General features: G+C 45.0%; 1 protein-coding gene across 1 annotated transcript in view; it reads right to left on the bottom strand.

Moving 5' to 3' along the window:
- Positions 1 to 8,199: 8,199 nt before the first annotated feature.
- Positions 8,200 to 22,585, bottom strand: part of Ankrd50 (ankyrin repeat domain containing 50) — a 34,014-nt gene continuing 19,628 nt past the window's right edge. The window contains exons 2-4 of the mRNA XM_059265265.1: positions 19,576 to 19,805; positions 10,021 to 13,565; positions 8,200 to 8,621 (exon numbers count right to left, since the gene is read on the bottom strand). Coding sequence (XP_059121248.1) covers positions 10,024 to 13,565; positions 19,576 to 19,805 — 3,772 coding nt within the window. The 3' untranslated portion in view covers positions 8,200 to 8,621; positions 10,021 to 10,023. The remainder of the gene's footprint in view (positions 8,622 to 10,020; positions 13,566 to 19,575; positions 19,806 to 22,585) is intronic.

Consider the following 22,585-nt stretch of genomic DNA (forward strand, 5'->3'; position numbering starts at 1 on the left):
AGGCATGACCTCAGCTAACCTCGATAGAACTAACAAAGTAGCCAAGACAGGGAGACAATGGGTGCCCATTTACGGCGGAGTGACTCCCTAAACAAACTCTTCCTGCTCTTTCTGTGCATCCTTTCTCTGGCTCTATAGATAACTTGAATTTAGCCTGTGTCTGGAAAGATTCTCCCCATTTCCTATGAACTGTGTAAGTTCCTATCAGCCTCAGATACATTTCTTTTGGTCTAAGTTGGTTTCTGTTTCCTTCACCCAACGATTCTAGCACAGTCAGCCAGTACCCTAAGCCATCTGCGGCCACTTCCTATGGTAGGAATGTAGGTTTTGGGTGGTATGAACGGCCTCTTCCTGTAACATGGTTGTCCCCTCTACAATTTAGGGATTAGAAACAAGACACTACTCAAGGTATAGATAAGACAATAAAACACTTGTCACTTAGACCTTCTGGGTTTCCTTTCTGGTTAGGAACTTTTGTGAGAGCGTTCATTCACTCACCGACTGATATTTAATGAACACTTCCTTTATGCTAAGGACTATTGGAAAGATGATAGAGAATAAAACAGAAAATGTGTGTAATCTTGATGATTGTGTTCTGATAGACATATTTAAAAAGAAGGCAGTATACAAAGTACAATTGTGCCGCAGCCAGAATTACACATTTATTTATTAGATTTATTTATCTTATGAAGAGAAGTATATGTGGAGTTGCATGTACCAAGGTGCACATGTGTAAGTCAGGGGACAACTTTCAAGGAGCCAGTTCTCTCCTTCCATCGTGTGAGTACAGGGGATTGAACTCAAGTTGTCAGTCTTAGAAGCAAGCTGTTTTACCCACTGAGACATTGTGCCAGGCAAGAAATGACAGTGCTCTGTTTTTTTACTTTCTAGTATGATATCTAGTAGCTTTCAGTGTTCCATCAGTATTTATGGACTGAATAAATGGATCTGCCTTCCAGACAGAGGTGCTGACATTGCAATAAATGCATTGTTGGCCAAACACTGAGTGTCCAGAATGAAGATTAGCGCATCAGAATGCAGGAGAGGAGAAGTGAGAAGCTCTCAGGAGTACCTGAGGCTAATCTAATGGTTTCCATGGTTACTTCTTTGTCAAATCCTCAACACCCCATGGGTCACAAAAATCACTCTGTGAATTAAGAATTTTATCCGATGGTAAATATGATGACAGCTAATCAGAAAAAGTCCCAAGTATCAGAAATGCAAATAAAAAATAAGAAATATAAGACACACTCAAAGGAAATGTAAAGAGTGATCTTCTACAGAGAAAATGGCATAGGGCCCAGAGCTTAAGATAAAGTAAAATCAGTCTCCCTTGATTGGGCTGGATCATCTCATCTTGCCTTTTTTTTTTTTTTTTTGGTTTTTCGAGACAGGGTTTCTCTGTGTAGCTTTGTGCCTTTCCTGGGACTCACTTGGTAGCCCAGGCTGGCCTCGAACTCACAGAGATCCGCCTGGCTCTGCCTCCCGAGTGCTGGGATTAAAGGCGTGCACCACCACCGCCCGGCCTCATCTTGCCTTTTAAGTAAGGTGTTCTATTTATTTTATTGTCCATCCTGGTACATCTTTTCTTCTCTTATTTCACTAATGTTATTTCATTTGTAATGTGTGATTAGACCCAACTGTTTCCATTTCAGTTTCTATTCAGATGCCTGCAAAGGAGTTATCACCTGGTCTTGGATACACACCTAGATTATTGGCAAACAGAGCTTCTGATAGACATGCAGAGAAAGGGTTGGTCCACCAGGAAGCTATTGCCTTTGATCGGGAGGGGGCTGAATGCCTATAGTCAGCCTTACTGCGTCTGACAGTGTTTGTCCTCTGTGCTTGCAGGATAACAAGCAAATGAATCATTTTCTCCAATACTATCAGTGGCTTCTAAATTCTTCTTTATTAAAAAGTCAACTGAAGTCAACTTAATGGTTGCCAGCCAGTTCAAAGATTTTGGGACCTGGTATCGGCTAAGAAGCAATTAAGCAGCCAGGCCCGGACGTTTAGATGAGTAAGTGGTGAGTAACTACTGTGCTACCTTGCTTCATGCAACACACACAGAGAAGGGCAGATGGGAAGGCAGGGATAGAAAACATACACTCATTTGTGCTATGACTTGGGTTCCTGTTCGAGCATGGCTAAGCCAAGAATATGTTCTGACAGGTGGCCTGAAATAGCAGGATTTAAATGTGTCTCACAGCACACAGCTGTTTCTGAATGAAAAGAAAACACTACAGAAAGGAATTGGACACTTACTCCGTGGAGATAATGCAGACACACTGGGATAAGGAAGGCTCGATTTCCATCTAAGAGCAGATCCCAGTGTCAGCAAGGAGAGTCTACTCCAGATAACTCAGAACCAGCAAAGACAAAACACACTGCAGCAGCATTAAAAAGAAGAAAAGGCCTCTGGCTGGAAGGGGCAGACTAAGGTCGATGAAGGTGGAGATACAGCGAAAGAGGAGGAAATTATTTTAGAAAGGGGAGGGGCAGGATGGGGCTTGCTAATCCTGTGGGGGTTGATGAGAGGGAATGAGTTGGAAGAAATAACTGGAACGGTGAGTAAGTCTGAGAAGAGCCCTGGGTGCCTTAACTTTGACATTGCCTTAGAAATGAGAGCTCCTACAGCCCCTTTCATTAAGTTAATGCCTGATCTTGTTTTCTGAAATAATCTCAATAGACTCTTAATATGTTATCATGCACTAGTCTGATCCTTCAAAAGAGAAGCCAGCTGTGTAGCAATTAGTAGTCACAGAGTAACAAATACCTATTTTTAGGCCTACTAACACAACATGGAAACAAAGTCCAGCAAAGGTAAATTGTGAGTTCAAAGCTCAAGCATTTGCTAGAATGAACTGCACAGAGGAAACTGGTTGACCCAACCAGAATGGGTGTTTGGTTCTCTGATCATCTTGCCAGCCCTAAGCCAGGCTTTTTAAGAATCAAGGCTTAAGCCTCTCTAGAGATCACAGGAGGAAACTGATTGGGAGTAGGCAATGACTCTTGAGAGGCTCAGAAAATATTCTCCAACTCAGGTATGCTAGGGACTTTATCAGATTCATCAAAGCACCTCAGACTTGCTGGGCATGGTGGCCTATACCTAGAATCCCAACATTTAGGAGGCTGAGGCAGGAGGATCTAGGTCATTCTCTGCTACAAAGCAAGTTCAAGGCTAGATTGGGCTACATAAGCCCAACTAAAAGAATAACAAAATCAAAATTTATTCAACTATACGTAAGAGTGAATACTAGTAGATCTTGCTTTAAAATACATTTAACAAGACTTGTGCCAAAGCAGACTGTATTTCTGTATGTTAACAGGGGAAAATGAAGTTTAAGATGGCATTTATAACAGTATCAGTAACCAACAAAGCACTGGGGAGCCCTGCTAATCATTGTCCATAGCTTTGTGTGGAAAACTAAGACATATCATCAAGTAAAGATAAATAATGAAGGAAATGAAGAGACTAAAATATATAAACAATTCAGTTAACGAAAGCTTACCTGTGGAGTCAATATCTGAAATAAAACCAGAATTTCTATACATTTTATTTACGTGTGCGTGCACAATTCATATATATGGAGGTCACGGCCACTGTGGGAGCCTTTCCTCCTTCTACCCCGTGGGTTCCAGAGGTTGACCTCAAGCTTGGTGTAAGCACCTATACTCTCCCAACCATCTTGCCAGCCCTAAGCCAGGCTTTTTAACAATCAAGGCTTAAGCCTCTCTAGAGATCTCAGATGCGCTACACCACCAGAAACTAAGGCAAGCTTCCGGGAGAAGATGTGAGGACTCTCAACATCCTATGAAAACGTAAGAAGCTACTGAGGGTGGTAACTGCCAACGGATGATGCTGGTTAAAAGCTACACATTAAAACACAGTAAGGAAAGTGGTTACTCTAACAGGAGATGCCGGTTACATCACTGATTCAAAGCAACTAAGATATTGGAAGAAAATAGAGGACAACAGTATCAGGACCTTGGGATGAGAAGAAACAAATAAGGATCTCTTTTTGTTAACATATGCCAATTAGAGCAAGAGGGCAGAGTCTGAGAAGATACTTCCACATATTTGCATATATCACCCAAAGGATATATTGAGAACAGCAGAGGGGCCTGCAAACCAGGAAGCCCAAGGGGGTTCATGGGTGAGTTCTCTCCAAGTTAGAATATAGAATATCCTAATATGCTCTTATGCAATGCCTAATATCATTAGTTACCTGACAGATACAAATTCAAATATCAATGCACTATTAATACATGGCCAAACGAGGCGGGGTGGTGGTGGAAATTAAGTAACTGTTGGCAAAGATATTCAGTGAGATTCCTGTATAGAGTTGATGGAGTGGAAATGGATAAAACCACTTCGGAAGACTGAAAGCAGCTAGTAAAAACAGTCTTATTGAAAACAAATACATACACCCACGATACAGGCAAAAGCCTATGTCAGTGGCAGCATTTTAAGAGGCTCCAAACACAATGAGTATCCAGTGTAAAGGGTGTTTAAAGGATGGTACATTCGGTCAACAGTGGGCTACTGTAACATTCACAAAAGGACAAACAGGGCTGAGGAGCTAAAGCACGTGCTGCTCAAGTGTGAAGGCCAGTTCCAGTCCCCAGGAGCCACATAGATGCTGGGTGGGCGTTGCTGCCTGCCCATTTGTAATTCCAGCACTCAGGAGGCAGAGATGGGATCCCCTGGGGCAAGCTGGCTAGCATTGGTGAGCTGTGGGTTCAGTTCAGGAGATCCTGACTCAGACTAAGATGAAGAGCAATCCAGACTCCAGATGTCAATCCTGGGCACACAAGATCCTACAGACACACAGACCCTACAGACACACATGCAAACCCAGCTGCATTGACACAGGCAAATACATACAAACCCCACATATATGGTACAAATTTCTAATTATCTTATTTTAATACTTGGTTGTTTTTTTTTATGGAGAGTCTGGCAGGCAGCTGTCCTGTCCTCACAGTAACATTAGTACATATGTTGCATGATGAAAATTTCCCAGAAAGGCAGCGTGATTCCTGCATGCATCTCACTATCAGCTGGCATCTTTCCAAATGCTGACCAGGCCCTGCAGAGTCCCTGCCCCGTCTCTTTCATCCATCAGCTGGACTTGGCCAAGATATGTTTTTAAAATTGTGGAAGTATCACTTATTTCTGCTCAAACATCTCCTACATTAAAATTGCTTAGAATGTTTTTTATTAACCCATCAAATGCATAAAAATATGAGTAAGTGAATGATTGCAGGAAATGATGAGTTCTAAGGAACTACATTAAGCCATAAAGTCATTAAGGCAAAAGAATTGTTAGCCTTCTTAGGAACCTCGCCTGGAAGAAACAGAACATATACAAACACATGGGCTTGCTGTCCTGGTCAGTGCTGGCTTTTTCTGGGGTTAAACAGTGTCCAGAGAAGGGACTCGTGCTTACCAAAGGATGAACACACAACTTTTATTTAGAAAATGATCCATTTCCCCAGAAAACTAAATAACTATCCAGGGTAAGACTGTAGTAAAACCAAGAATCATGCATGTACACGGCTTATCTGGTCACAGTAAAAAATGGACAGGGAAGAGCAACAGAAAACTGAACACTTATCAAAGTTGTGGAACAGATAAAGGCCACATCTTGTTCTCCTAGCTTCCTTCAGCCAGTGTTATAGCTCATCGCCCATTTTTTTTTAAATTATAAACTTAAAACAAGTTCTTACTGTAGGCATATCAGGCACACGCTGCTACTTAGAGTACAAAATTGAAACAAGGCATCTTCTGTAAAGCAAATAGATTTATTATGCACGTCATGTACATCAGGATGTTTTCGCATAATATAATACAAGGAATAAAATAAAACTTTACACTGTGAAGTTCAATGTACATTTCCAGGTTATTTACACACCCCACCCAGAGCGAACAATGGAAAGAAAGCATTTGTCTGCCGCTATATTTGGGGAAAGTGTTGACGGACGGAGGGCATTCAGCAAAACGAACAGTCGCACAGCCAAACAGCACAATGACTCGCTCCTGGTCTCTGAAGCAGGTTTTGGTTGAGGAATCTGGCAGGGGCGGGAGAGAAAGGAACAAAGGTATTCGCTGTACACTGCAGGGCGCTGCTTCGGGTCCTCTTTCCCCTAAACTTTCCTGGACCCCCTCCAGATGTCTACTTTTCTGACATTTTACCAAATCTGTCATCCAGTGACACTGACCTTCTGGAAGGGGTGTGAAGGAACATTACAAAAACGTTATAAACAAGTGACATCCCAAACAGCTGATTTACAAAATTTAAACATCTGAATTTCAAAAATAGCTATTTATTATTTATTTGTGGGACTGTTTCTTATCTTTGTAACAGAGCAGAAGCCATCGTTTTTCCCCAGTTGTGGTACTAGCCCCCTCCCCCACTCCAAAATGAACAAGCACTGTGGGGTGGCTGCCCTGCAGCCCTCAGTCAACCTGACCCTCACCAGAAGTCATTTTTGTTCTTTTCTAAATCATAGTTGACAAAAAAAAAAAAAAAAAAAAAAGACCTACCTTGAGGAATACTTATGAGCACCCTATTTTTCCAGCGGGCTCTCCTCCTACCAACTGTCCTGTGTGTATAAAGATGGACACAAAAGCCCTTGGAAAATACAGATCCCTACTGCGATGAGCTGTCTTTGCCCTTTGGTCACAAGGTGCAATTTTGGAAAAGCAATAAAATTAAATAAATATGATTTCAATAATTCAAAGTTAATAGAAAAACTGGCAGCTTTCAGAGTTCTCTTCCTTAAAAAGAAAAAAAAAATACACCTAGTAAGAAGTCCAAGACTCCTCTTCTATGGTAAATGTAGTGTGTGTGAGATGGAGTCACACTGGTTCTAGTGTGATCATACAGGGTGTGATCATACTCATCAACTCATCAACAGATTCAGAAGCACACTTAAGGCTGCCTTGCAAGAGTCCTGTTAAGTGTCATTAATCAACGTCCCATAGGGACAAGAATTCAATCCTTGAAACATTCACATTTGACCTGTCAGTATCAACCATGCCATCACCTTAACTTTGAGTGACTCCATCAGATATCCCTCATGCTGGTTATGACTGACAGATGACACACAGGAAGTGAGTTAGACTGACATTGAAAAACAAAGCAAGGAAAGGCTTACACAAAGACTGAAGTGAGAAACACTCATCACAAGCAGTTACACATCTGAGCTTCCATGAACAACACAAACAGTGCCCTTCACACATGATGACCATTCCTGGCCTCTCGTTAAAACATTCCAAAGTTTTCAGTAGTAGCAATGGTTTTGTGCTCAATTTCCAAATTCTCTTTCCCCAGTCCTCCTTAGCAACAGCATGAGGAGAACACAGAATCTCCAAGGCCTGGGAGATGAACAGGAGTACAGTGCTCAAGGATCAAACCATCCTTGGCTTCTAAATTATCCGGCCCATCAGTTGCACAGTCCAGATAAGCTGCTCCATGTTCCTGGTGCCGATGCCTTCCGTACCCATGGCTTCCAGCCATCCTATGTACAATCGTGCAAAGATGAAAAAAGGAAAGAGAATGTGGCCAGAAAAGTGCAAGCCCATCAGTTCTATCAAATAACAAAACATATGTGCTCTGACTAATGGTTAGTGGTGTCACTTGTGATGGACAGCACATTGTACATTCAAGAACATCCATCCTACTAAGTCATTCAAATGTACCCAAATGGTTCTGACTGGGGCTAATTTAGTTATGCAGTAACTGGCAAGGGGAAATAGCTCAGAGCAGTGAGCTTCAATTACAACGACAGATTACATTTCATTTAGCTGAAGGAGGTGAGGGCTGCCGGTGAATGATTCAGGGATCAGAGTCATCCTTAGCTGGACCTGGAGCCTCTGTCTGCACATGTGCCCCCAGGCACTAACTGCTCTGTCCCTGAGAATGTCCAAGCTTCAGGAATGATGGTCTATCTACTTGCAGGTGGACTGACAGGCATGTAGAAGACAGCTCAGAGCCTCTTGTGCCTATAGTCGGAGTGGCCAGCGGTTGCCTGCTCTGTCATTCCGCCCTACCCAGACGGTACTGGAGTGACTCTCTACACTACCAGAATTGATGCCTGTGGAAAACTCATCACAAAGTCATTTTTTCACCTCCATGTGGCATCAACACAGAAACTCATTTTTATCCAATGCTGAAGGTTAGCAGACAGAAAACAGTTGCAAGAATTGTTTTATTGAGTAACATTTTTAAATACACAAGAACCAGGCACACCAGACAATGCGATGGGACTGAGTACACGCCACAACGCAAAAAACAATAAATACGGAACACTGCCTTTGAGGAGACACCTGACTATGGCACATGCACATTTACCAAATGGGAAAATACTCAAAACCGGGTTTGGTTGTATCGAACTGCAGTTTACATCTCCATTTCTTCGGTGTGGTGGAGACTGCTTCAGCATGGGGGTTATGCTGAGAAGGGCAGCCTTGCTGGGTAGGCACATGACAGTAAGTCAGGAAACAGTACCGAGGGAGTCACAGTCTGGCCAGCACATCCTCAGGTGTCTTGCTTCCATCTGGCAGCTGAATGGCCATTCTGACCACAATGTCTTCTGTTTTACAGAAGGGGAAACTAGAAAAAAAACAAAACAAAAAACCTATTCTTTTCTTGTAGTGACAGTTTTAAGATCTTATAAAAGAAAATTATTCTACCAAATATTTACCTTCTATCATATTTTTACTAATTGACACAGACATAATACTTAGGTTTTATAAGAGATATGAGTTTGCCTGCGTATGCAAGGAGCGGGTGTTGTACCATCAGAACCAAGTATTTGGAAGCATATTTCTGAATGACCTTGGATTGGCCATCCATCTGTTCTCATATTAGGATGTTTAGTGCTAGAAGATATTTGTAATGATGGTGAATTTGTCAAATTCCTAAACTGTATGCCAGCTTGCCTGAATGTGACCATCACCAGAAGTCAGGTCTTCTGCAAAGTCACTGGACATTAGAAAAGATGCTTAATGAAATCTTCAGTTGATTTATAACATGGAAAGGTGCCTCTGAGGAGCACCCAAGGTGTACAAATGAGCTCCTGCTACTTGTCTACCCATTTTTACCTATGCAGTGAAACATCCTCTGAGATGGAGGATAAAAAGATTCTTATTTAATAAAAAAAAACTAGTGATCTGAACATAATACATGGTTTCCATATCTTGCCCCTAAGTATGTAAATAAGTAAATGATAACCCATACCCTTCACCATGGTCCACACCTGTTCATGTTACCTGCCAACACTACTAGATTTCTACGAGAGTTGTTGTAATAAAACTTGATTACCAATTTAAATCAATGGTCTGTTTCTGGGTAAACCAATGAAATTAATGTTTGCCAACTATCCACTAGGCACAGCCCAGTGCTTCAAAATCAAATAATAAATACTTAGAAAGCATCCCTGTTATCTATCAGAAATCTCCTGGTAGCAGGAAATGATGATACAGGAAAAAACTCTTAATCTAGAATTGATAGACTATATATTCATCTGTTCATCTACTTATCTAATACATTTTTACTGAAAGACTACCACAGATTCAAACAGTATTCCAAGCACATGAACTTAGCATCAAATATAAATACATCCCTTCAGTCTAATATTCTGAGGGGAGGAAGGAAGGGGAGATAAAAGAGTAAATAAATTAAGTATATATGTATGTATGTATGAATCATCAACTGTGTATCACCTGTCACCCATTGTCTCTATCTCTATTACCTATTATCTTATTATTTATATAGCTACATATCTCTTACCTATTACATATCTCATCATCCATGTATCTACACATTACCAATGTATCCTCTACCTATGTCTATAACCTGTCTACATATCAGCTATCTACCTATCATCTATCTACTATCTATTACCTATTAGCTATCCTATCATCTATCTATGCATCTGTATATGGTTCTATCAATCCTTTGTTCCATACATGCTTTGGATAGGTGCTAGAGTTTGGAGAATGCATCTTACCTCTCACAAGGGTGTTTCCTTCTTATAGTTGAAGCTGGGATCAGAGCCCTCAATCTGAAGCTTCAGGGCTTGTTTAAGGTTCAGCTCTGTCTCTGAGGGAGGGAACCCCTCCAGCACCTCCTGATGTCCTCGCTCCTGCACTGTTCGAGGGACGGAGACCCTGCCCAGAAACACCTGGTTGCTCTGCAGATGGTAATTGGGGTTCGTCATTATCCCATTCCTCTTCTTCTGCTCACCGCTCTGCTGGTGGATGAGAAACTGTGACTGGGCGCGGCTCCCATCCTGAGATGAGGGGCCCACAATTTTACACTGAGATTCCCCCGGCGTCTGTTTAGGTGGGCTACTGCCAGACTTAGTGACAGGTCCTCTTTTGTCAAACTGAGTCATTTCATATTCTAGAACCTTTGGCTGTGAGGAATTATTTTGTTTACCTTTCTTCCCAGCTGACCCAGACTTGCTGGAGTTTTCAGATTTGCCTCCTTTAGTTGATTTTGTTGACTTCAAACTTGGTTTTACTTGGCTCCACTCGAACTCACTGCTGGGAGAGTTATGGCTGTGTCCTAAGGACTGGGTTGTGGAGGAGGGGGACACGACTGACTGCCTGCTCCTGCTGCGTGGCAGCGAGTGCTGTTGGATCTGCTCCGTGAATGACAGGCTGTGGAAACTGTCAATGGGCACCGTCTGAGCCGTGGCTGTGGAGGAAGTTGTTCTCAGAGATGAATTTTTTGAGCTTTTCAGGGAATTGTTGGACAGAGATGACTTCTGCCGATCCACAGTCGAGTCTGGAGACTCTGACGGAGAGCTGAAGGCATGAGCTGGCCCGTTGGGCAGGCCCCGGAGGGAAGGCTGCAAGTCCCCTCCACCAGTACCACCAGAGCTGTTGGACCTGATGGTCAGAGACTGCATCTTGGACGGTGCCGACTGCGGAGGCTTCTGCTCCATGGTATGGACAGGGGAAGGAGAGCAGCCATTCAGACTGGAAGCACCGTATTTCTCTAACAGCTTAATGATCTGAGAATGCCCGTTTTTGGCTGCCACTCTCATGGCGGTACGACCAAACTGGTCAGCGTGATTGGGGTCAGCGCCATGCTCCAGCAACACCTGCACCACATCTACATGTCCCTCCTGGGCCGCGATGCAGAGGGCTGTGGCGCCTTGGTTGCATGTGTGGTCAACCATGGCGCCATGCTCTATCAGAAGCTGGACCACTTTGACATGGCCTTGCCAGGCAGCAGACTGCAAGGCTGAGCGCTTCTCATTGTCTGCGGCATTGACATCAGCATGGCAGGCAATAAGCACCCGTACCATCTCCACATGACCCTGCCAGCAGGAGACGTGCAGCGCTGTCCTTCCCTCTGCATCGCTGGCCTCCACATTTGCACCATTTTCCAGAAAATACTCGGCCATTGTGAGCTGGTTCTCTAAGGCCAGAATGTAAAGCGTGGGCCGCCCATCAGCATCTTTGTAGTTCACATCAGCCCCATGGCTGAAGAGCAATTCCACGATGTCCCGGTGTCCTTCCAGAGCAGCAACACGCAACGCATTTCTCCCGTCATAGCCTCTCTGGTCTATGTTGGATTTGTTCTCCAGCAGGATCTGGACACAGTCATAATGGCCCTCCTGTGAGGCCAAAATGAAAGGGATGCGCCCGTCATTGTCAATCTCATTTGTTCTAGCACCTTGTTCGATGAGAGCTTCACATATTAACCTGTGACCCTCAAAAGCTGCCATGTGGAGAGGTGTCCAGCCAGCATCATCTCGGTGGCTCTCGTCCAAGCCTCTGTCCAGGAGAGTGCGCACCACCTCCACATTCCCCTGGGCCGAAGCTATGCTGAGGACTGTCCGGCCTTCACTGTCGATGCTGTCCACGGCTGCACCCCAGAACAGAAGTGTGTTGACCACCGAAGCATGCCCCATGGAAGCTGCAGCCAGCAGGGGCGTCCGCCCGTTGTTATCCGTGTGATCCACATCTGCTCCTCCTTCTAGAAGCAGGTCCACCACATCCACATGGCCTTCATAGGCTGCCACCAGCAGGGGGGTCATGCCATCTTTGTCACAGTGATCTACCTCAGCCCCTCGATCAATCAAGAGGCTTACGACTGACGCGTGGCCTTTGCTCGCAGGCACACACAGTGCGGCCACCGAGAGCGCTGTTCTGCCGTCCACATCCTCGTGGTTTACCTCTGCACCATGGTCCAGCAGGTGCTCCACGATCTCTCTGTGACCCATGTATGCTGCAGCTATCAGGGCAGTCCTCCCTTCATTGTCAGCTTTGTTGACCTCAGCACCATGTTGTAGCAGGTTCAGGACGATGTCCTCGTGGCCACCCCAGGCTGCTGCACGCAGAGCCGTCCGGCTGTCCGCATCTGCACAGTCCACCTTTACGCCAGCGTAAAGCAAGGCAGACACAACCTCAGTGTGGCCCCCCCAAGCAGCAGACCTCAGCGCTGTCCAACCGTCCTGATCGGTATGATTAATATTGGCTCCACACCCAATCAAACAGTTAACCACCTTCGTGTGCCCTTGTCTAGCAGCTAGAGTGAGTGGTGTGTGTCCATGGGAGTCTTCGATCTCTAAATCAGCTCCCCTGGAGACAAGCAAATTCACAACATCCAGACTGCCACTGTATGCGGCATTGGCCAGCAGAGTTCTCCCATTGGAATCACACTGATTGACAGAAGCCCCATTATCCAGTAATGTCCGAATGGAGTCCTCTCTCTCAAGGGCTTGCCGGACGATGCAGGAAGTGCGATCGTCCTCGCTGTTGACGTGAGCACCAGCTCGGATCAGCAGCTGCAGCACCTCTTGCTCCTTGGGTATTAAGGTGGACAGGGAGTCTTTGACCGGGGTGCCATTCCATATCATCCACAATGCCAGTTCGGCTGGTTCCAACTGCAGATTTGAATTAATCAAGTGCAAGGCAAATTCTTGTGCTTCCAGGGGGGTCAGGTTCCGGGCCTGGCAGGTGTAGCTCATGGCCAGCATCCTGTGCCCTTCTGCAGCATTACACAGGTACTTTTGGGTGCAGTGCTTCACGTCCAAGAGCCACTCGGCAAAGCTGTGGTGAAACAGGATCTTGGTGCTGCCCAACCCATCCACCAAGAGCTTGGAGAGGACATCCAGCTTGCGCTGAAAGTCTTCCAAGGTTAGAGACATATTTTTGGTCCACACGGCATGGTATAATTCTGTCATGGTCAGGGGCCGGCAGGCCGCAAGGATCACGTTCAGAATGGGCTGAACTTTGGCAAACTGTTTTCGGACAAAAAGTCTCTGGCAGAGCCAGAGATAGAGACCATTCAGAGTTCCTGGGATGTCTCGGATCTCCCGAAGCATGATGAAATTCTCTACAACTCCGTCCAGCACGCGCTCTAGATACAGGAAACACCCACTGCTCTTGATGTGCAGCTGGTTCAGAGTCTCAGCCGTCTCCTTGGTGAGGTGCTGCCTAAGCGCCTCCTCTTGATCCAGGCGGTGGAGGATGTACTGCTGTACATCCTTGACGATGTACGCCTTCCGAAGGTCATCCAAACTGATCTTCCGGAAACCTGCAGAAGACGGCCAGTAAGGCTGAGTAAGTAGAATATAGAGGTGGGCACGTGTGTGAAGAGAATGAACCAATACAAATAATCTGACTCATGGGTTAATGCCAATAAGAGAATTTACCAATACCTGCTAGTATGCAAAGTAGTTCTTGTCATGTGGAAACACGTAAGAGACAAAGCAATGATTTCATTTTCCTACCAACAAATGTGGCTAGTACCTGGTTCTTGCAGCTTGATGCCTCTCAACCCCTTTGCAAGAAGCATTAAGTGGAAACAGATAAACATACACAGCTATAGAAGTATCTTGTAAAGACAGTCTGAACAGCAAAGTTGTGAGAACCAAATAGGTTTGTTTTTACAGGATGATCTTTTTCACACAAATAATAGCCATTTCTGCCCACCAATTTGACTGCGTATCAACCTTAATATGAATGGTTTGGATCAAAACAGTCTATCACCAGTCACTCTCTTTATATCACATTGCTTTATGATATCAAATTAAGATAATTAAATCTCAGGCTGTCAAGAAATAGCTGGAACCAATTAAGATGCAAATTTCCAAATTAATTTGTAAAACTCTAGCATGAAAAAAGTAAAGCCACTTACTGAAAGTCAACCAAAGCTAAAACCACATCAGTGGTGGCTACTCTAAGTTCTTCAAAGCAGACTATGACAGCAGCTTCTAAAGCAGAAGTTTTCAACCTGTGTGTCGTGACCCCTTTGGGGGTCACCTATCAGATATCTTGCAAATCAGATATTTATATTACGATTCATAACAGTAGCAAAATTACAGTTACGAAGTAGCAATGAAATAATTTTATGGTAGGGGTACGCCACAATAATAAGGAACTGTATTAAAGGGTCTCACATTAGGCAGACTGAAGACCACTGCCCTAAAGGGACATCAGTGTACAGACTTGGATTTGTCAGGTAACTATTTGTCTCATGGAAGTAAAAGCTACCAATAAACTCATCAAGGCTGGTGTGTGTTAGGAATGGCCACCCCCAAACCACTGGAGAGCAGAACAAGACTGCAGGCGACCCTTACAGAGAACAGACACTCCAGAAGAGACCATGGCATGTCTGCCAACAGCAACAGCCTCAGGTACAAAGATCCACGCTGTGCTGGGGATTATGTGGGTCACACAGGGCTTGGTGAGTGTGATAAGTTGAAGGTGACCCCGACATCTGCCTTGACCAGTTGGACTGAAAAGCTATCACTGAAAAACAAACAGGTCTGGAAGAAGACTGATCACTTCAACTATCTGAACCCAAGCTTGAAATACTTGAAGGAATTTCTTTGAAAAGCACAACCTGCCAACAACAAACAAGATGAAATAACACATGTGCAAAGCCCTATATTTTAGAGTGAAATCTATAAACATGCACTGCACATGCGCACGTACAATACCTAAATCCTCCACCTCAGAAGATACATTTTGAAAGAGGCTGACCTAGGAGGAAGGTTTAGAATTGAGTTTGGCCTGAGTCTGGCCCCTCCCCCTTTCCTGACCACGTTAGAATGCTTAGAATGCCCTTAGCAGCACAGCCTGGCCTTGTTACTGCCTAGTGTGGATGGATGCACTTGAGCTTATCTTCCGTAAGGTCAATACTCAGCTGTCTAATGAGCTCATGGGTGTGCCTCATGCTGTCCCTTTAGAAAACACACTTAAAAGTCAGGCAGTGGTGGGCATGCCTTTAATCCCAGCACTCGGGAGGCAGAGGCAGGTGGAGTTCTGTGAGTTTAAGGCCGGCCTGGTCTACAGAGTGAGTTCCAGGACAGCCATAAAGGAACCCTGTCTCAAAAAACAAAACCAAAAAGACCCAAAAACCCACACTTTATTTTGCTTTCATTTAGTAGCTGTATTTTAAGTGTTAGAGTTTCTGTAAGCATAATTCGGCCAGTGGCATCTTCGTTGATCCGGCTGTTTACTGACAATTGGAGAGTTAATTATTTTAATTTGATAACATAAAATACACCCCTCTCAACCTAAAGAAAGGCTGAGCATATCCCCAGGAATGTCTGGCATCCCCACATATCCTAGCCCTTTGAGATGACTGGCCTCCAAACCTCTTCCTGTATGTTAACTTCCTAGTTGATTTACAAAGTCACTCAAACAGTTTAGGGTAAAAAGGAACCCACCTGTGGAGGTGGTGCATGCCTGTGATCCCAGTATTGGGAAGCTGAGGCAGGAGGATTATGAATTTGAAGCCAGCCTGGGGTACACAGCAAGTACTAGGCCTATGGCTAATAAATGAAACATTACTAAATAGGTATGTAATAGTGTTTTAAAGTTTCCAAAGTAATGTGCACACAGACTGATCTATGTGAGAGATTATATAACCCATTATGAATAAATATCTATAATTTAAGGTAATTAACTAAGATCATCTGATGAAAACTTGAGATAATAAAAACAGAATTGGGCTAAGCCTCCACAGTGCCAGGCCTGATGCCTTCAAAGTGGGCTAAAGAAAATGCAATGAATCAGCTCTCCTTGTGTTTGCAAAGTACTGGGGACTGAATGCTGGGCAAGGGCTCTACCCATGGGCTACGTGCAACTGTAAGTTTTCACGCACACACCTACCATGTGCACTGTGAGGGAGGTTTTCCTACCTTATAAGTGAGTTAAATTCAAGCACAGAGAGCGGCCTGAGTCACCCACCATGAGCATTGACTGAAGGGGTCAGCATCAGGGCTTTGTGTGATGCTGACAGAGACGGAGAGAGGAAGAGGTAGAACACGGAACTGAGGTTACACAAATGGATGTGAAATGCTTACAATCTGAAACACAGTCTCTCCCAAATCTAAAGAGTGATGTGGATTTAAGAAGAATTTATATTTACCACCAGTAACAGTTTAGTAAGACAGAATTAAGGGCCCTGGGTGGGCAGCTTGTGCCAACAACCCAACACTAGGGAGGCAGAAGCAGGAAGATTTTTACAGGTTCAAGGTACACACAGTAAGGTCCATTCCAGCCAGGGCAAGGCTTAGTGGAAAAAAAGAAACAGAACAAGAGCAGAGGTTTAGTTTAGCTCAGTAGTGCAAGCTAGGCCAGCATGTGCGAAGCTCTGGACTGAGCTGCAACACCTAAAGAAGACTAGACTCACCACTGACCACCTTGAGCACTGAAAACGACTTACTTATTGGGGTATTAGGGATGGAATGGAGCACCACACTCGTGTAGGGAAGAAGTGCCCACAGAGCCATACGCCTTCTCTTTTGATCAGTCTCTCACTGGCCTGGAACTCACCACACAGGCGAGGCTGCCCAGCCAGTGAGCTCCAGAAGTCCACTTATCCCTGCCTCTCCAGTAAGGAGGCTATCACACCCAGCTTTTTTATATGGGTCCTGGAGCAGGTGCTCTGACAAATGAACCATCTCCCCAGGCCCACTAAACCACTTTTCTATTTTTGGGAAAATATTTCAGTGGGTATGAAACTCCTTGGAGTTGGCAAAACAAATGGGTTTGAATCTGCTTACAAATCAGTACACAAAGTCAGTACCCTGGTGCTCAGTCAGAAACCTTACAGGATCCAAGTCTGTGCTCACACAGTCAGTACCCTGTCTTCATGGAGACTACATCCTAGTTGAGAGGATGGCTGGGAAATACATAAAATCAGAGAAATTTTCAGTGATACTAGATCCATGAAGAAAATAAAACCAGACAGAGTGAGTGTGTGACTATGTAGGAAGGAGCCACAAATAAACAAGGATGGAAAACACAGTCTGTGTGTGAACGTCCTATTTGGGTAGGGACCTGAGTAGGGGGATGGCAAGAAGTTCAAGGAATGAACATTTTATCAGAGTATCATGTGCAAACCCATAATGGAGATGAGGCCAGCTGGCTTTGCAAACGCTGGCTGAAGAGAATGCAGAGAGAGAGAGCACTCATGCTGAGGCAGGCATGGAAATCACTGCATGCACAAAAGACTGGAATACAGCAAAGTAACCCAGGTCCATAACAGATACCCTCCCTAACCAAGCAAGTTCAAGTGGACTGGAGGACAGAACGTCATAGGCCATGCCATTCTGGCAACTGAGCTTGGGTAGCTTATCCAAAATGCCCAGGATGGGAAGTAGTTTAGATTTTTTTTTTTTTTTCAGATTTTGGACTATCTGTACATACAGAAGGAGAACAGAACCCATCTGTGTCCCATGCACATCATCCACACAGCTTGAAGTGCAGGTGATATTTTAAATACCCCACAAAACCAATTCTTGACCTGGAGTTTGGATTTTGGAGCACTTAGGACTTTAGGTCTCAGACTAATGAGGATCAGCCTGCAGTGAGAACACAAGGACAATCTGGATGCTAAGGAACAGAGGAACCAAAGGATGAAGCAGAGGCCCGTTGTCTTACTTTGGGTTTCTACTACTGTGATGAAACACCATGACCAAAAGCCACTCGGGGAGGAAAGGGTTTATTTCATCTTATAGTTCGTCCTCTATCATGCAGGGAACTCAGGGCAGGAACCTGGAGTCAGGAGCTGACTCAAGAGATCATCGAACAACACTGCATACTGCCTTGTTCCCCGTGGCTTGCTCAGCCTGCTTTCTTTATACAACCCAGGACCATCTGCCCACAGTGGGCTGGGCCCTCCAACATCAATCATCAATCAAGAAACTGCCCCACAGGCTTGCACACAGGCCAATCTTGTTCTCAACTGAGGTTCCATCTTCCCGAATGTCTCTAGCCAGCACACTTGTTCACAGGAAAGAATATCCAGCAGATGAGGCCAGAGGCCAAGGCTTAGAAGCAATAATAAGAATTCAGGTCAAAACTGAAATGTATAACAAATGAGAATAAGAGCAGTATGTATGAAGCCCTTACCATGCCTCAGGCACGTCTAATCTCAGAGCACCCCACTTTACAGACAGGAAACAGGAGGTTAGGCAAGCTGCCCAAGGTCACACAGACTAAGCACTAATGTGGACACGTTGTAGTGACTCATTTGTGCACACAGAAGACTACAGCTTGGGGCTGGAGAGAGCTCAGGGGTTACAGCATGTGCTGCTTTTGCAGGGGAACTGAATGTGGTTCCCAGCATCTCCATCGGGCCGCTCACAACTCTCTGTAACTCCAGTTAGAGGGTCCGTGGGACTTGAGTGCACACACCCACATACATACACACACTTAAAAATGAAACTTAAAAGTTCATAATGTTTATAGAACATAAAATGAGCTGATGATACTGGGTGACTTGGATGGGGAGAAAAGAGACCATGCCCTCAGCCACACATAGGAGCTGCCGCAGAGCACTGGCTCCGATCCCGTTCACCAAAAGCTTTCACTGCTGTGGCTTAGATTATATGAAGCTCTCGACTTAGCCCTGTCATGATGAAGGGAACACACATGAGAACCTCTGGCAGAACTTCAGGAGCCACTGGGGAGATACTGATGAATGACTAATGAGCTGTAAAGGGCACAGACCCACTGAGAAGTAGCCCCGCTAACGAATCACTAAGTCAGGTCTTACATGGGGAGTAGGGAAAGAGCTTTTTTTTTTTTTTGTATGTGCACACATTCATGTATGTGTACACACATGTGGAGGCCAAGGATAACCCTGGGTGTCATGCCTCCTTAGAGCCATCCACCATTTTTTTTTTAGACAAAGTCCAGGCTAGGTTGGTGGGGCAGCAAGCCTAGGGGTCTGTCTGTCTGTCTCCCCAGCACTGAGTTAAAGCATGTGTCACCATGCCTGGCTAGGCTTTGTTCTTATTTTTGTGTATTGGGGTTCTGTTTGTATGGCAAGCATTTTACTCATTGAACTATCCCCTCAGTCCAGGGAAAGAAGTCTGGGAAAAGCCACTGTAAGTGATTTTACAACACACCACACTTGATTTTTAATGTGATCTTGAGGTATGGTGCAAGAGACTGAGAGGGCTTATGTGGCAGTTAGGCCTCCACCCTGTACTCTGCTCCCTAGAAGGAACCCAGGAGCAGGAAACTGGAGCCTGGCTCCAGCTCTGGAGCACACAACACTCTGGACGTCACACAGTCTTGCTCACCAGTGAACATTTTGGTGACAGCTCTGCTCTGTTTCCGGGCAGAGCACAGGAGCAGTAGCCATGGGGGAAAGAACTCGTGGTGACCAGCCAAGAGCTCTGCCACAGTCCCGGAAAGGCTGGGCGATGTCTGCTCCCCTTCCATCACATTGCAGCCTTCGTCCACGGAGTCAACCAGCAGGTAGAGGCTCTGTGAGGGCGGCTTCATCCCCAGGAGTGGGAGCAGCACACACCTGTAAGACAGCCACAGGACAGGTCAATGTCATGGACAGGGCACTGAAATTCATAGTTCGCATGTTGGCATTATTAGTTATAATGTTATAAAAATAGAGATTTCAGATAAAAATGCATCTTCTAAGTAGTTCATTTCCCAATAGCATCAACTTCCACAGTACAGTGTGTATTGTGCACTTGCCTGTGTACTGTGACTCAGTGTAATTAAGGGTGGTAGGAACTAGATAAAGCTGGACTTCAGTACCCTTCCTGGTGGTCTGAGTCAGTAATAAAATGCTTAGATTGTTCCTGTGCTGAAAACAGACAAACTCTGAGGACACCATAGGAGGAAGAAACCTATTGTCCTGGTCTGGTTTTTAGTCAACTTGACACATGCTAGGGTCATCTGGAAAGAAGGAGCCCCAGCTGAGAAAATGACTCCATTACACAGGTCTGTGGGCAAGTCTGTATGGCATTTTCTTGATAATCACTGATGTGGGAGGACCCAGCCCACTGTGGATGGGCAGGTGGTCCTGGGAAGTCTAAGAAAGCAGGCTGAGCAAGCCACGATGAGCAAGCCAATAAGCAGCACTCCTCCACAGTCTCTGAGTCAGTTCCTGCTTCCAGATTCCTGTCTGGAGTTCCAGCCAGGGTGATGCTACTTGGAAGTCTAAATTGAAACAAAGTAAACAGTTTGCTCCTCAAGTTGCTTTTGGTCGTGGTCTTTGTCACTGTGACACAGATCTAACTGGGTCAGAAAATAGTACTAAGAGTGGGGTATTGAGGTGTTAGACTTGACCATGTTGTTTTGGGAGGATTGCACAAGTGTTTGGAACTGTGGGCTGGAAAAGCCAGAGTTGAGAGCTTAATGAACTGTTGTGGGAAACTGGAAGACAATATTGAGAGCAGTGCAGACAACGGAGGCCTGCCTTGTGAAGTTTCAGAGGCAAGCAAAGACTACTGGAACAGCTGGTGTGAGGCTTTGTAGTAAAAATCTGTGGTGTTCCGTCAGCTGGAGCCAAGTCATCAGCCATCGTTAACAGGAGACCAGAACTACTAAAGTGAAAGCTTTGCTTCCCTGGGACAATCAACACTGGTCAGCTGAGGCTGAAGAATCAGCTGTGATAAAGAGAGACCAGCATCACTGAGGTGAAATCTTCTGGAGAGTGTTTCCTCAGGGTCAGCACAGAGAAGCCGTGGTCCAGAGATGGCCAAGTCTGTGCCTTGTGCTGAAAGCTGAACTTGGTAAGGGGTAAGAGTTTCCCAGGGGGTACTGTTTTTGAAGGCATGAACTTGGTAAGGTGTAAGACTTTCCCAAGTGGTACTGTTTTTGAAGGCATGAAGGCATGAAGGCATGTCACGGAAAACAGATGAAACCTGGTCCTGTGAGAGGCCAAGAGAGGCCACTGGCGAAGGTACTGCCTCAGCTGCACCAGGCTTAAAAGGGTCATGTAGAGATGAGGCTGGCACAATGTGGCAGGTCAGAGTCCCTGAAAAGAGCTCAGGAGAGGCTGCTGGTAAAGGAATAGTCCAATTGCAATGAAGACCTCAGCATTTTTGAGATGCCAGTACCATGAGATGACCACTAAGGATAGCAGCAGCTGTGGGGGGAACGAGCCTGAGTCTAGGAGACAAGCTGGGTGTGCTGTGGATGACAGAGCTGGAAAAGTGGAGCTGCCTGGACTCCTTGGAGCCTAGAAAACTGCAATTCCCAGATGCCCTTTAAACCAGCTACACTGATGGAGTTTGGTTCTGCTCTGAACAGACTGTGATTGTGCCCTAATTCTTCCCTTTTGGAGTCAGAAAGAATCTAACTTATTTTTGATTTTACAGGTACCCACAGTTAAGAGACTGTCTTAATTAGTGGTTACTATTGCTATGATGAAGCACCATGACCAAAAGCAATTTGGGGAGAAAGGAGTTTATTTCATTCATAGTTCCATATAATATAATTTATCATCGAAACTAGTGAGGGCAGGAACTCAAGCAGGGCAGGAACTGATGCAGAGACTACAGAGGGGTACTGCTTACCGGCTTGATTCCCTAGGTTTGCTCAGCCTGCTTTATTATAGAACCCAGGACCACCAGCCCAGGTATGGCACCACCCATGATGGGCTGGCCCTATCACATCAATTATTAATTAAGAAAACACTAAGAAAAGCCTATAGGCTTGCCTACAGCCCAGTCAGATGGAGGCCCATTGTCAATTAAGGACCCCTCCTTCTCTGATGACTTCAGCTTGTGTCAAGTTGATATAACACTAGCCGGCACAGAGACTGGGTTTTTAAGTAGATTTGGATATGGATATTTTAAAGAGACTGAATGTGCTGGCTAGTTTTATGTTAACTTAACACAAGCTAGAGTCATCTCATTTTCTCATTTGAGAAAACGCCTCCATAAGGTCCAGCTGTAGGGCATTTTCATAATTAGTGATAGACGAGGGAGGGCCCAGCCCATTGTGGACAGGGCCATCCCTAGGCTGGTGGTACTGGCAAGGCATGATGAACAAGCCAGTAAGTAGCACCCTTCCACAGCCTCTGCATCAGCTCCTGCCTCCAGGTTTCTGAGCTGTTTGAGTTCCTGTCCCGATTTCCTTCGATGATGAGCAGTGATGTGGAAATGTAAGCCAAATAAACCCTGTCCTTCCCAGGTTGCTTTGCTCATGGTGTTTTGTCACAGCCACAGAAACCCTAAGACATTGAATGTTTAAAAGTGTTAGACTTCTTTTTAAAGACTGTAGATTTTTTAAAGTTATATCGTTTCATATTGCAATATTAATAGTGACATGACATTGTGGGGA

The sequence above is a fragment of the Peromyscus eremicus genome, chromosome 6 (assembly GCF_949786415.1).
Source record: "Peromyscus eremicus chromosome 6, PerEre_H2_v1, whole genome shotgun sequence".
NCBI lineage: Eukaryota > Metazoa > Chordata > Mammalia > Rodentia > Cricetidae > Peromyscus > Peromyscus eremicus.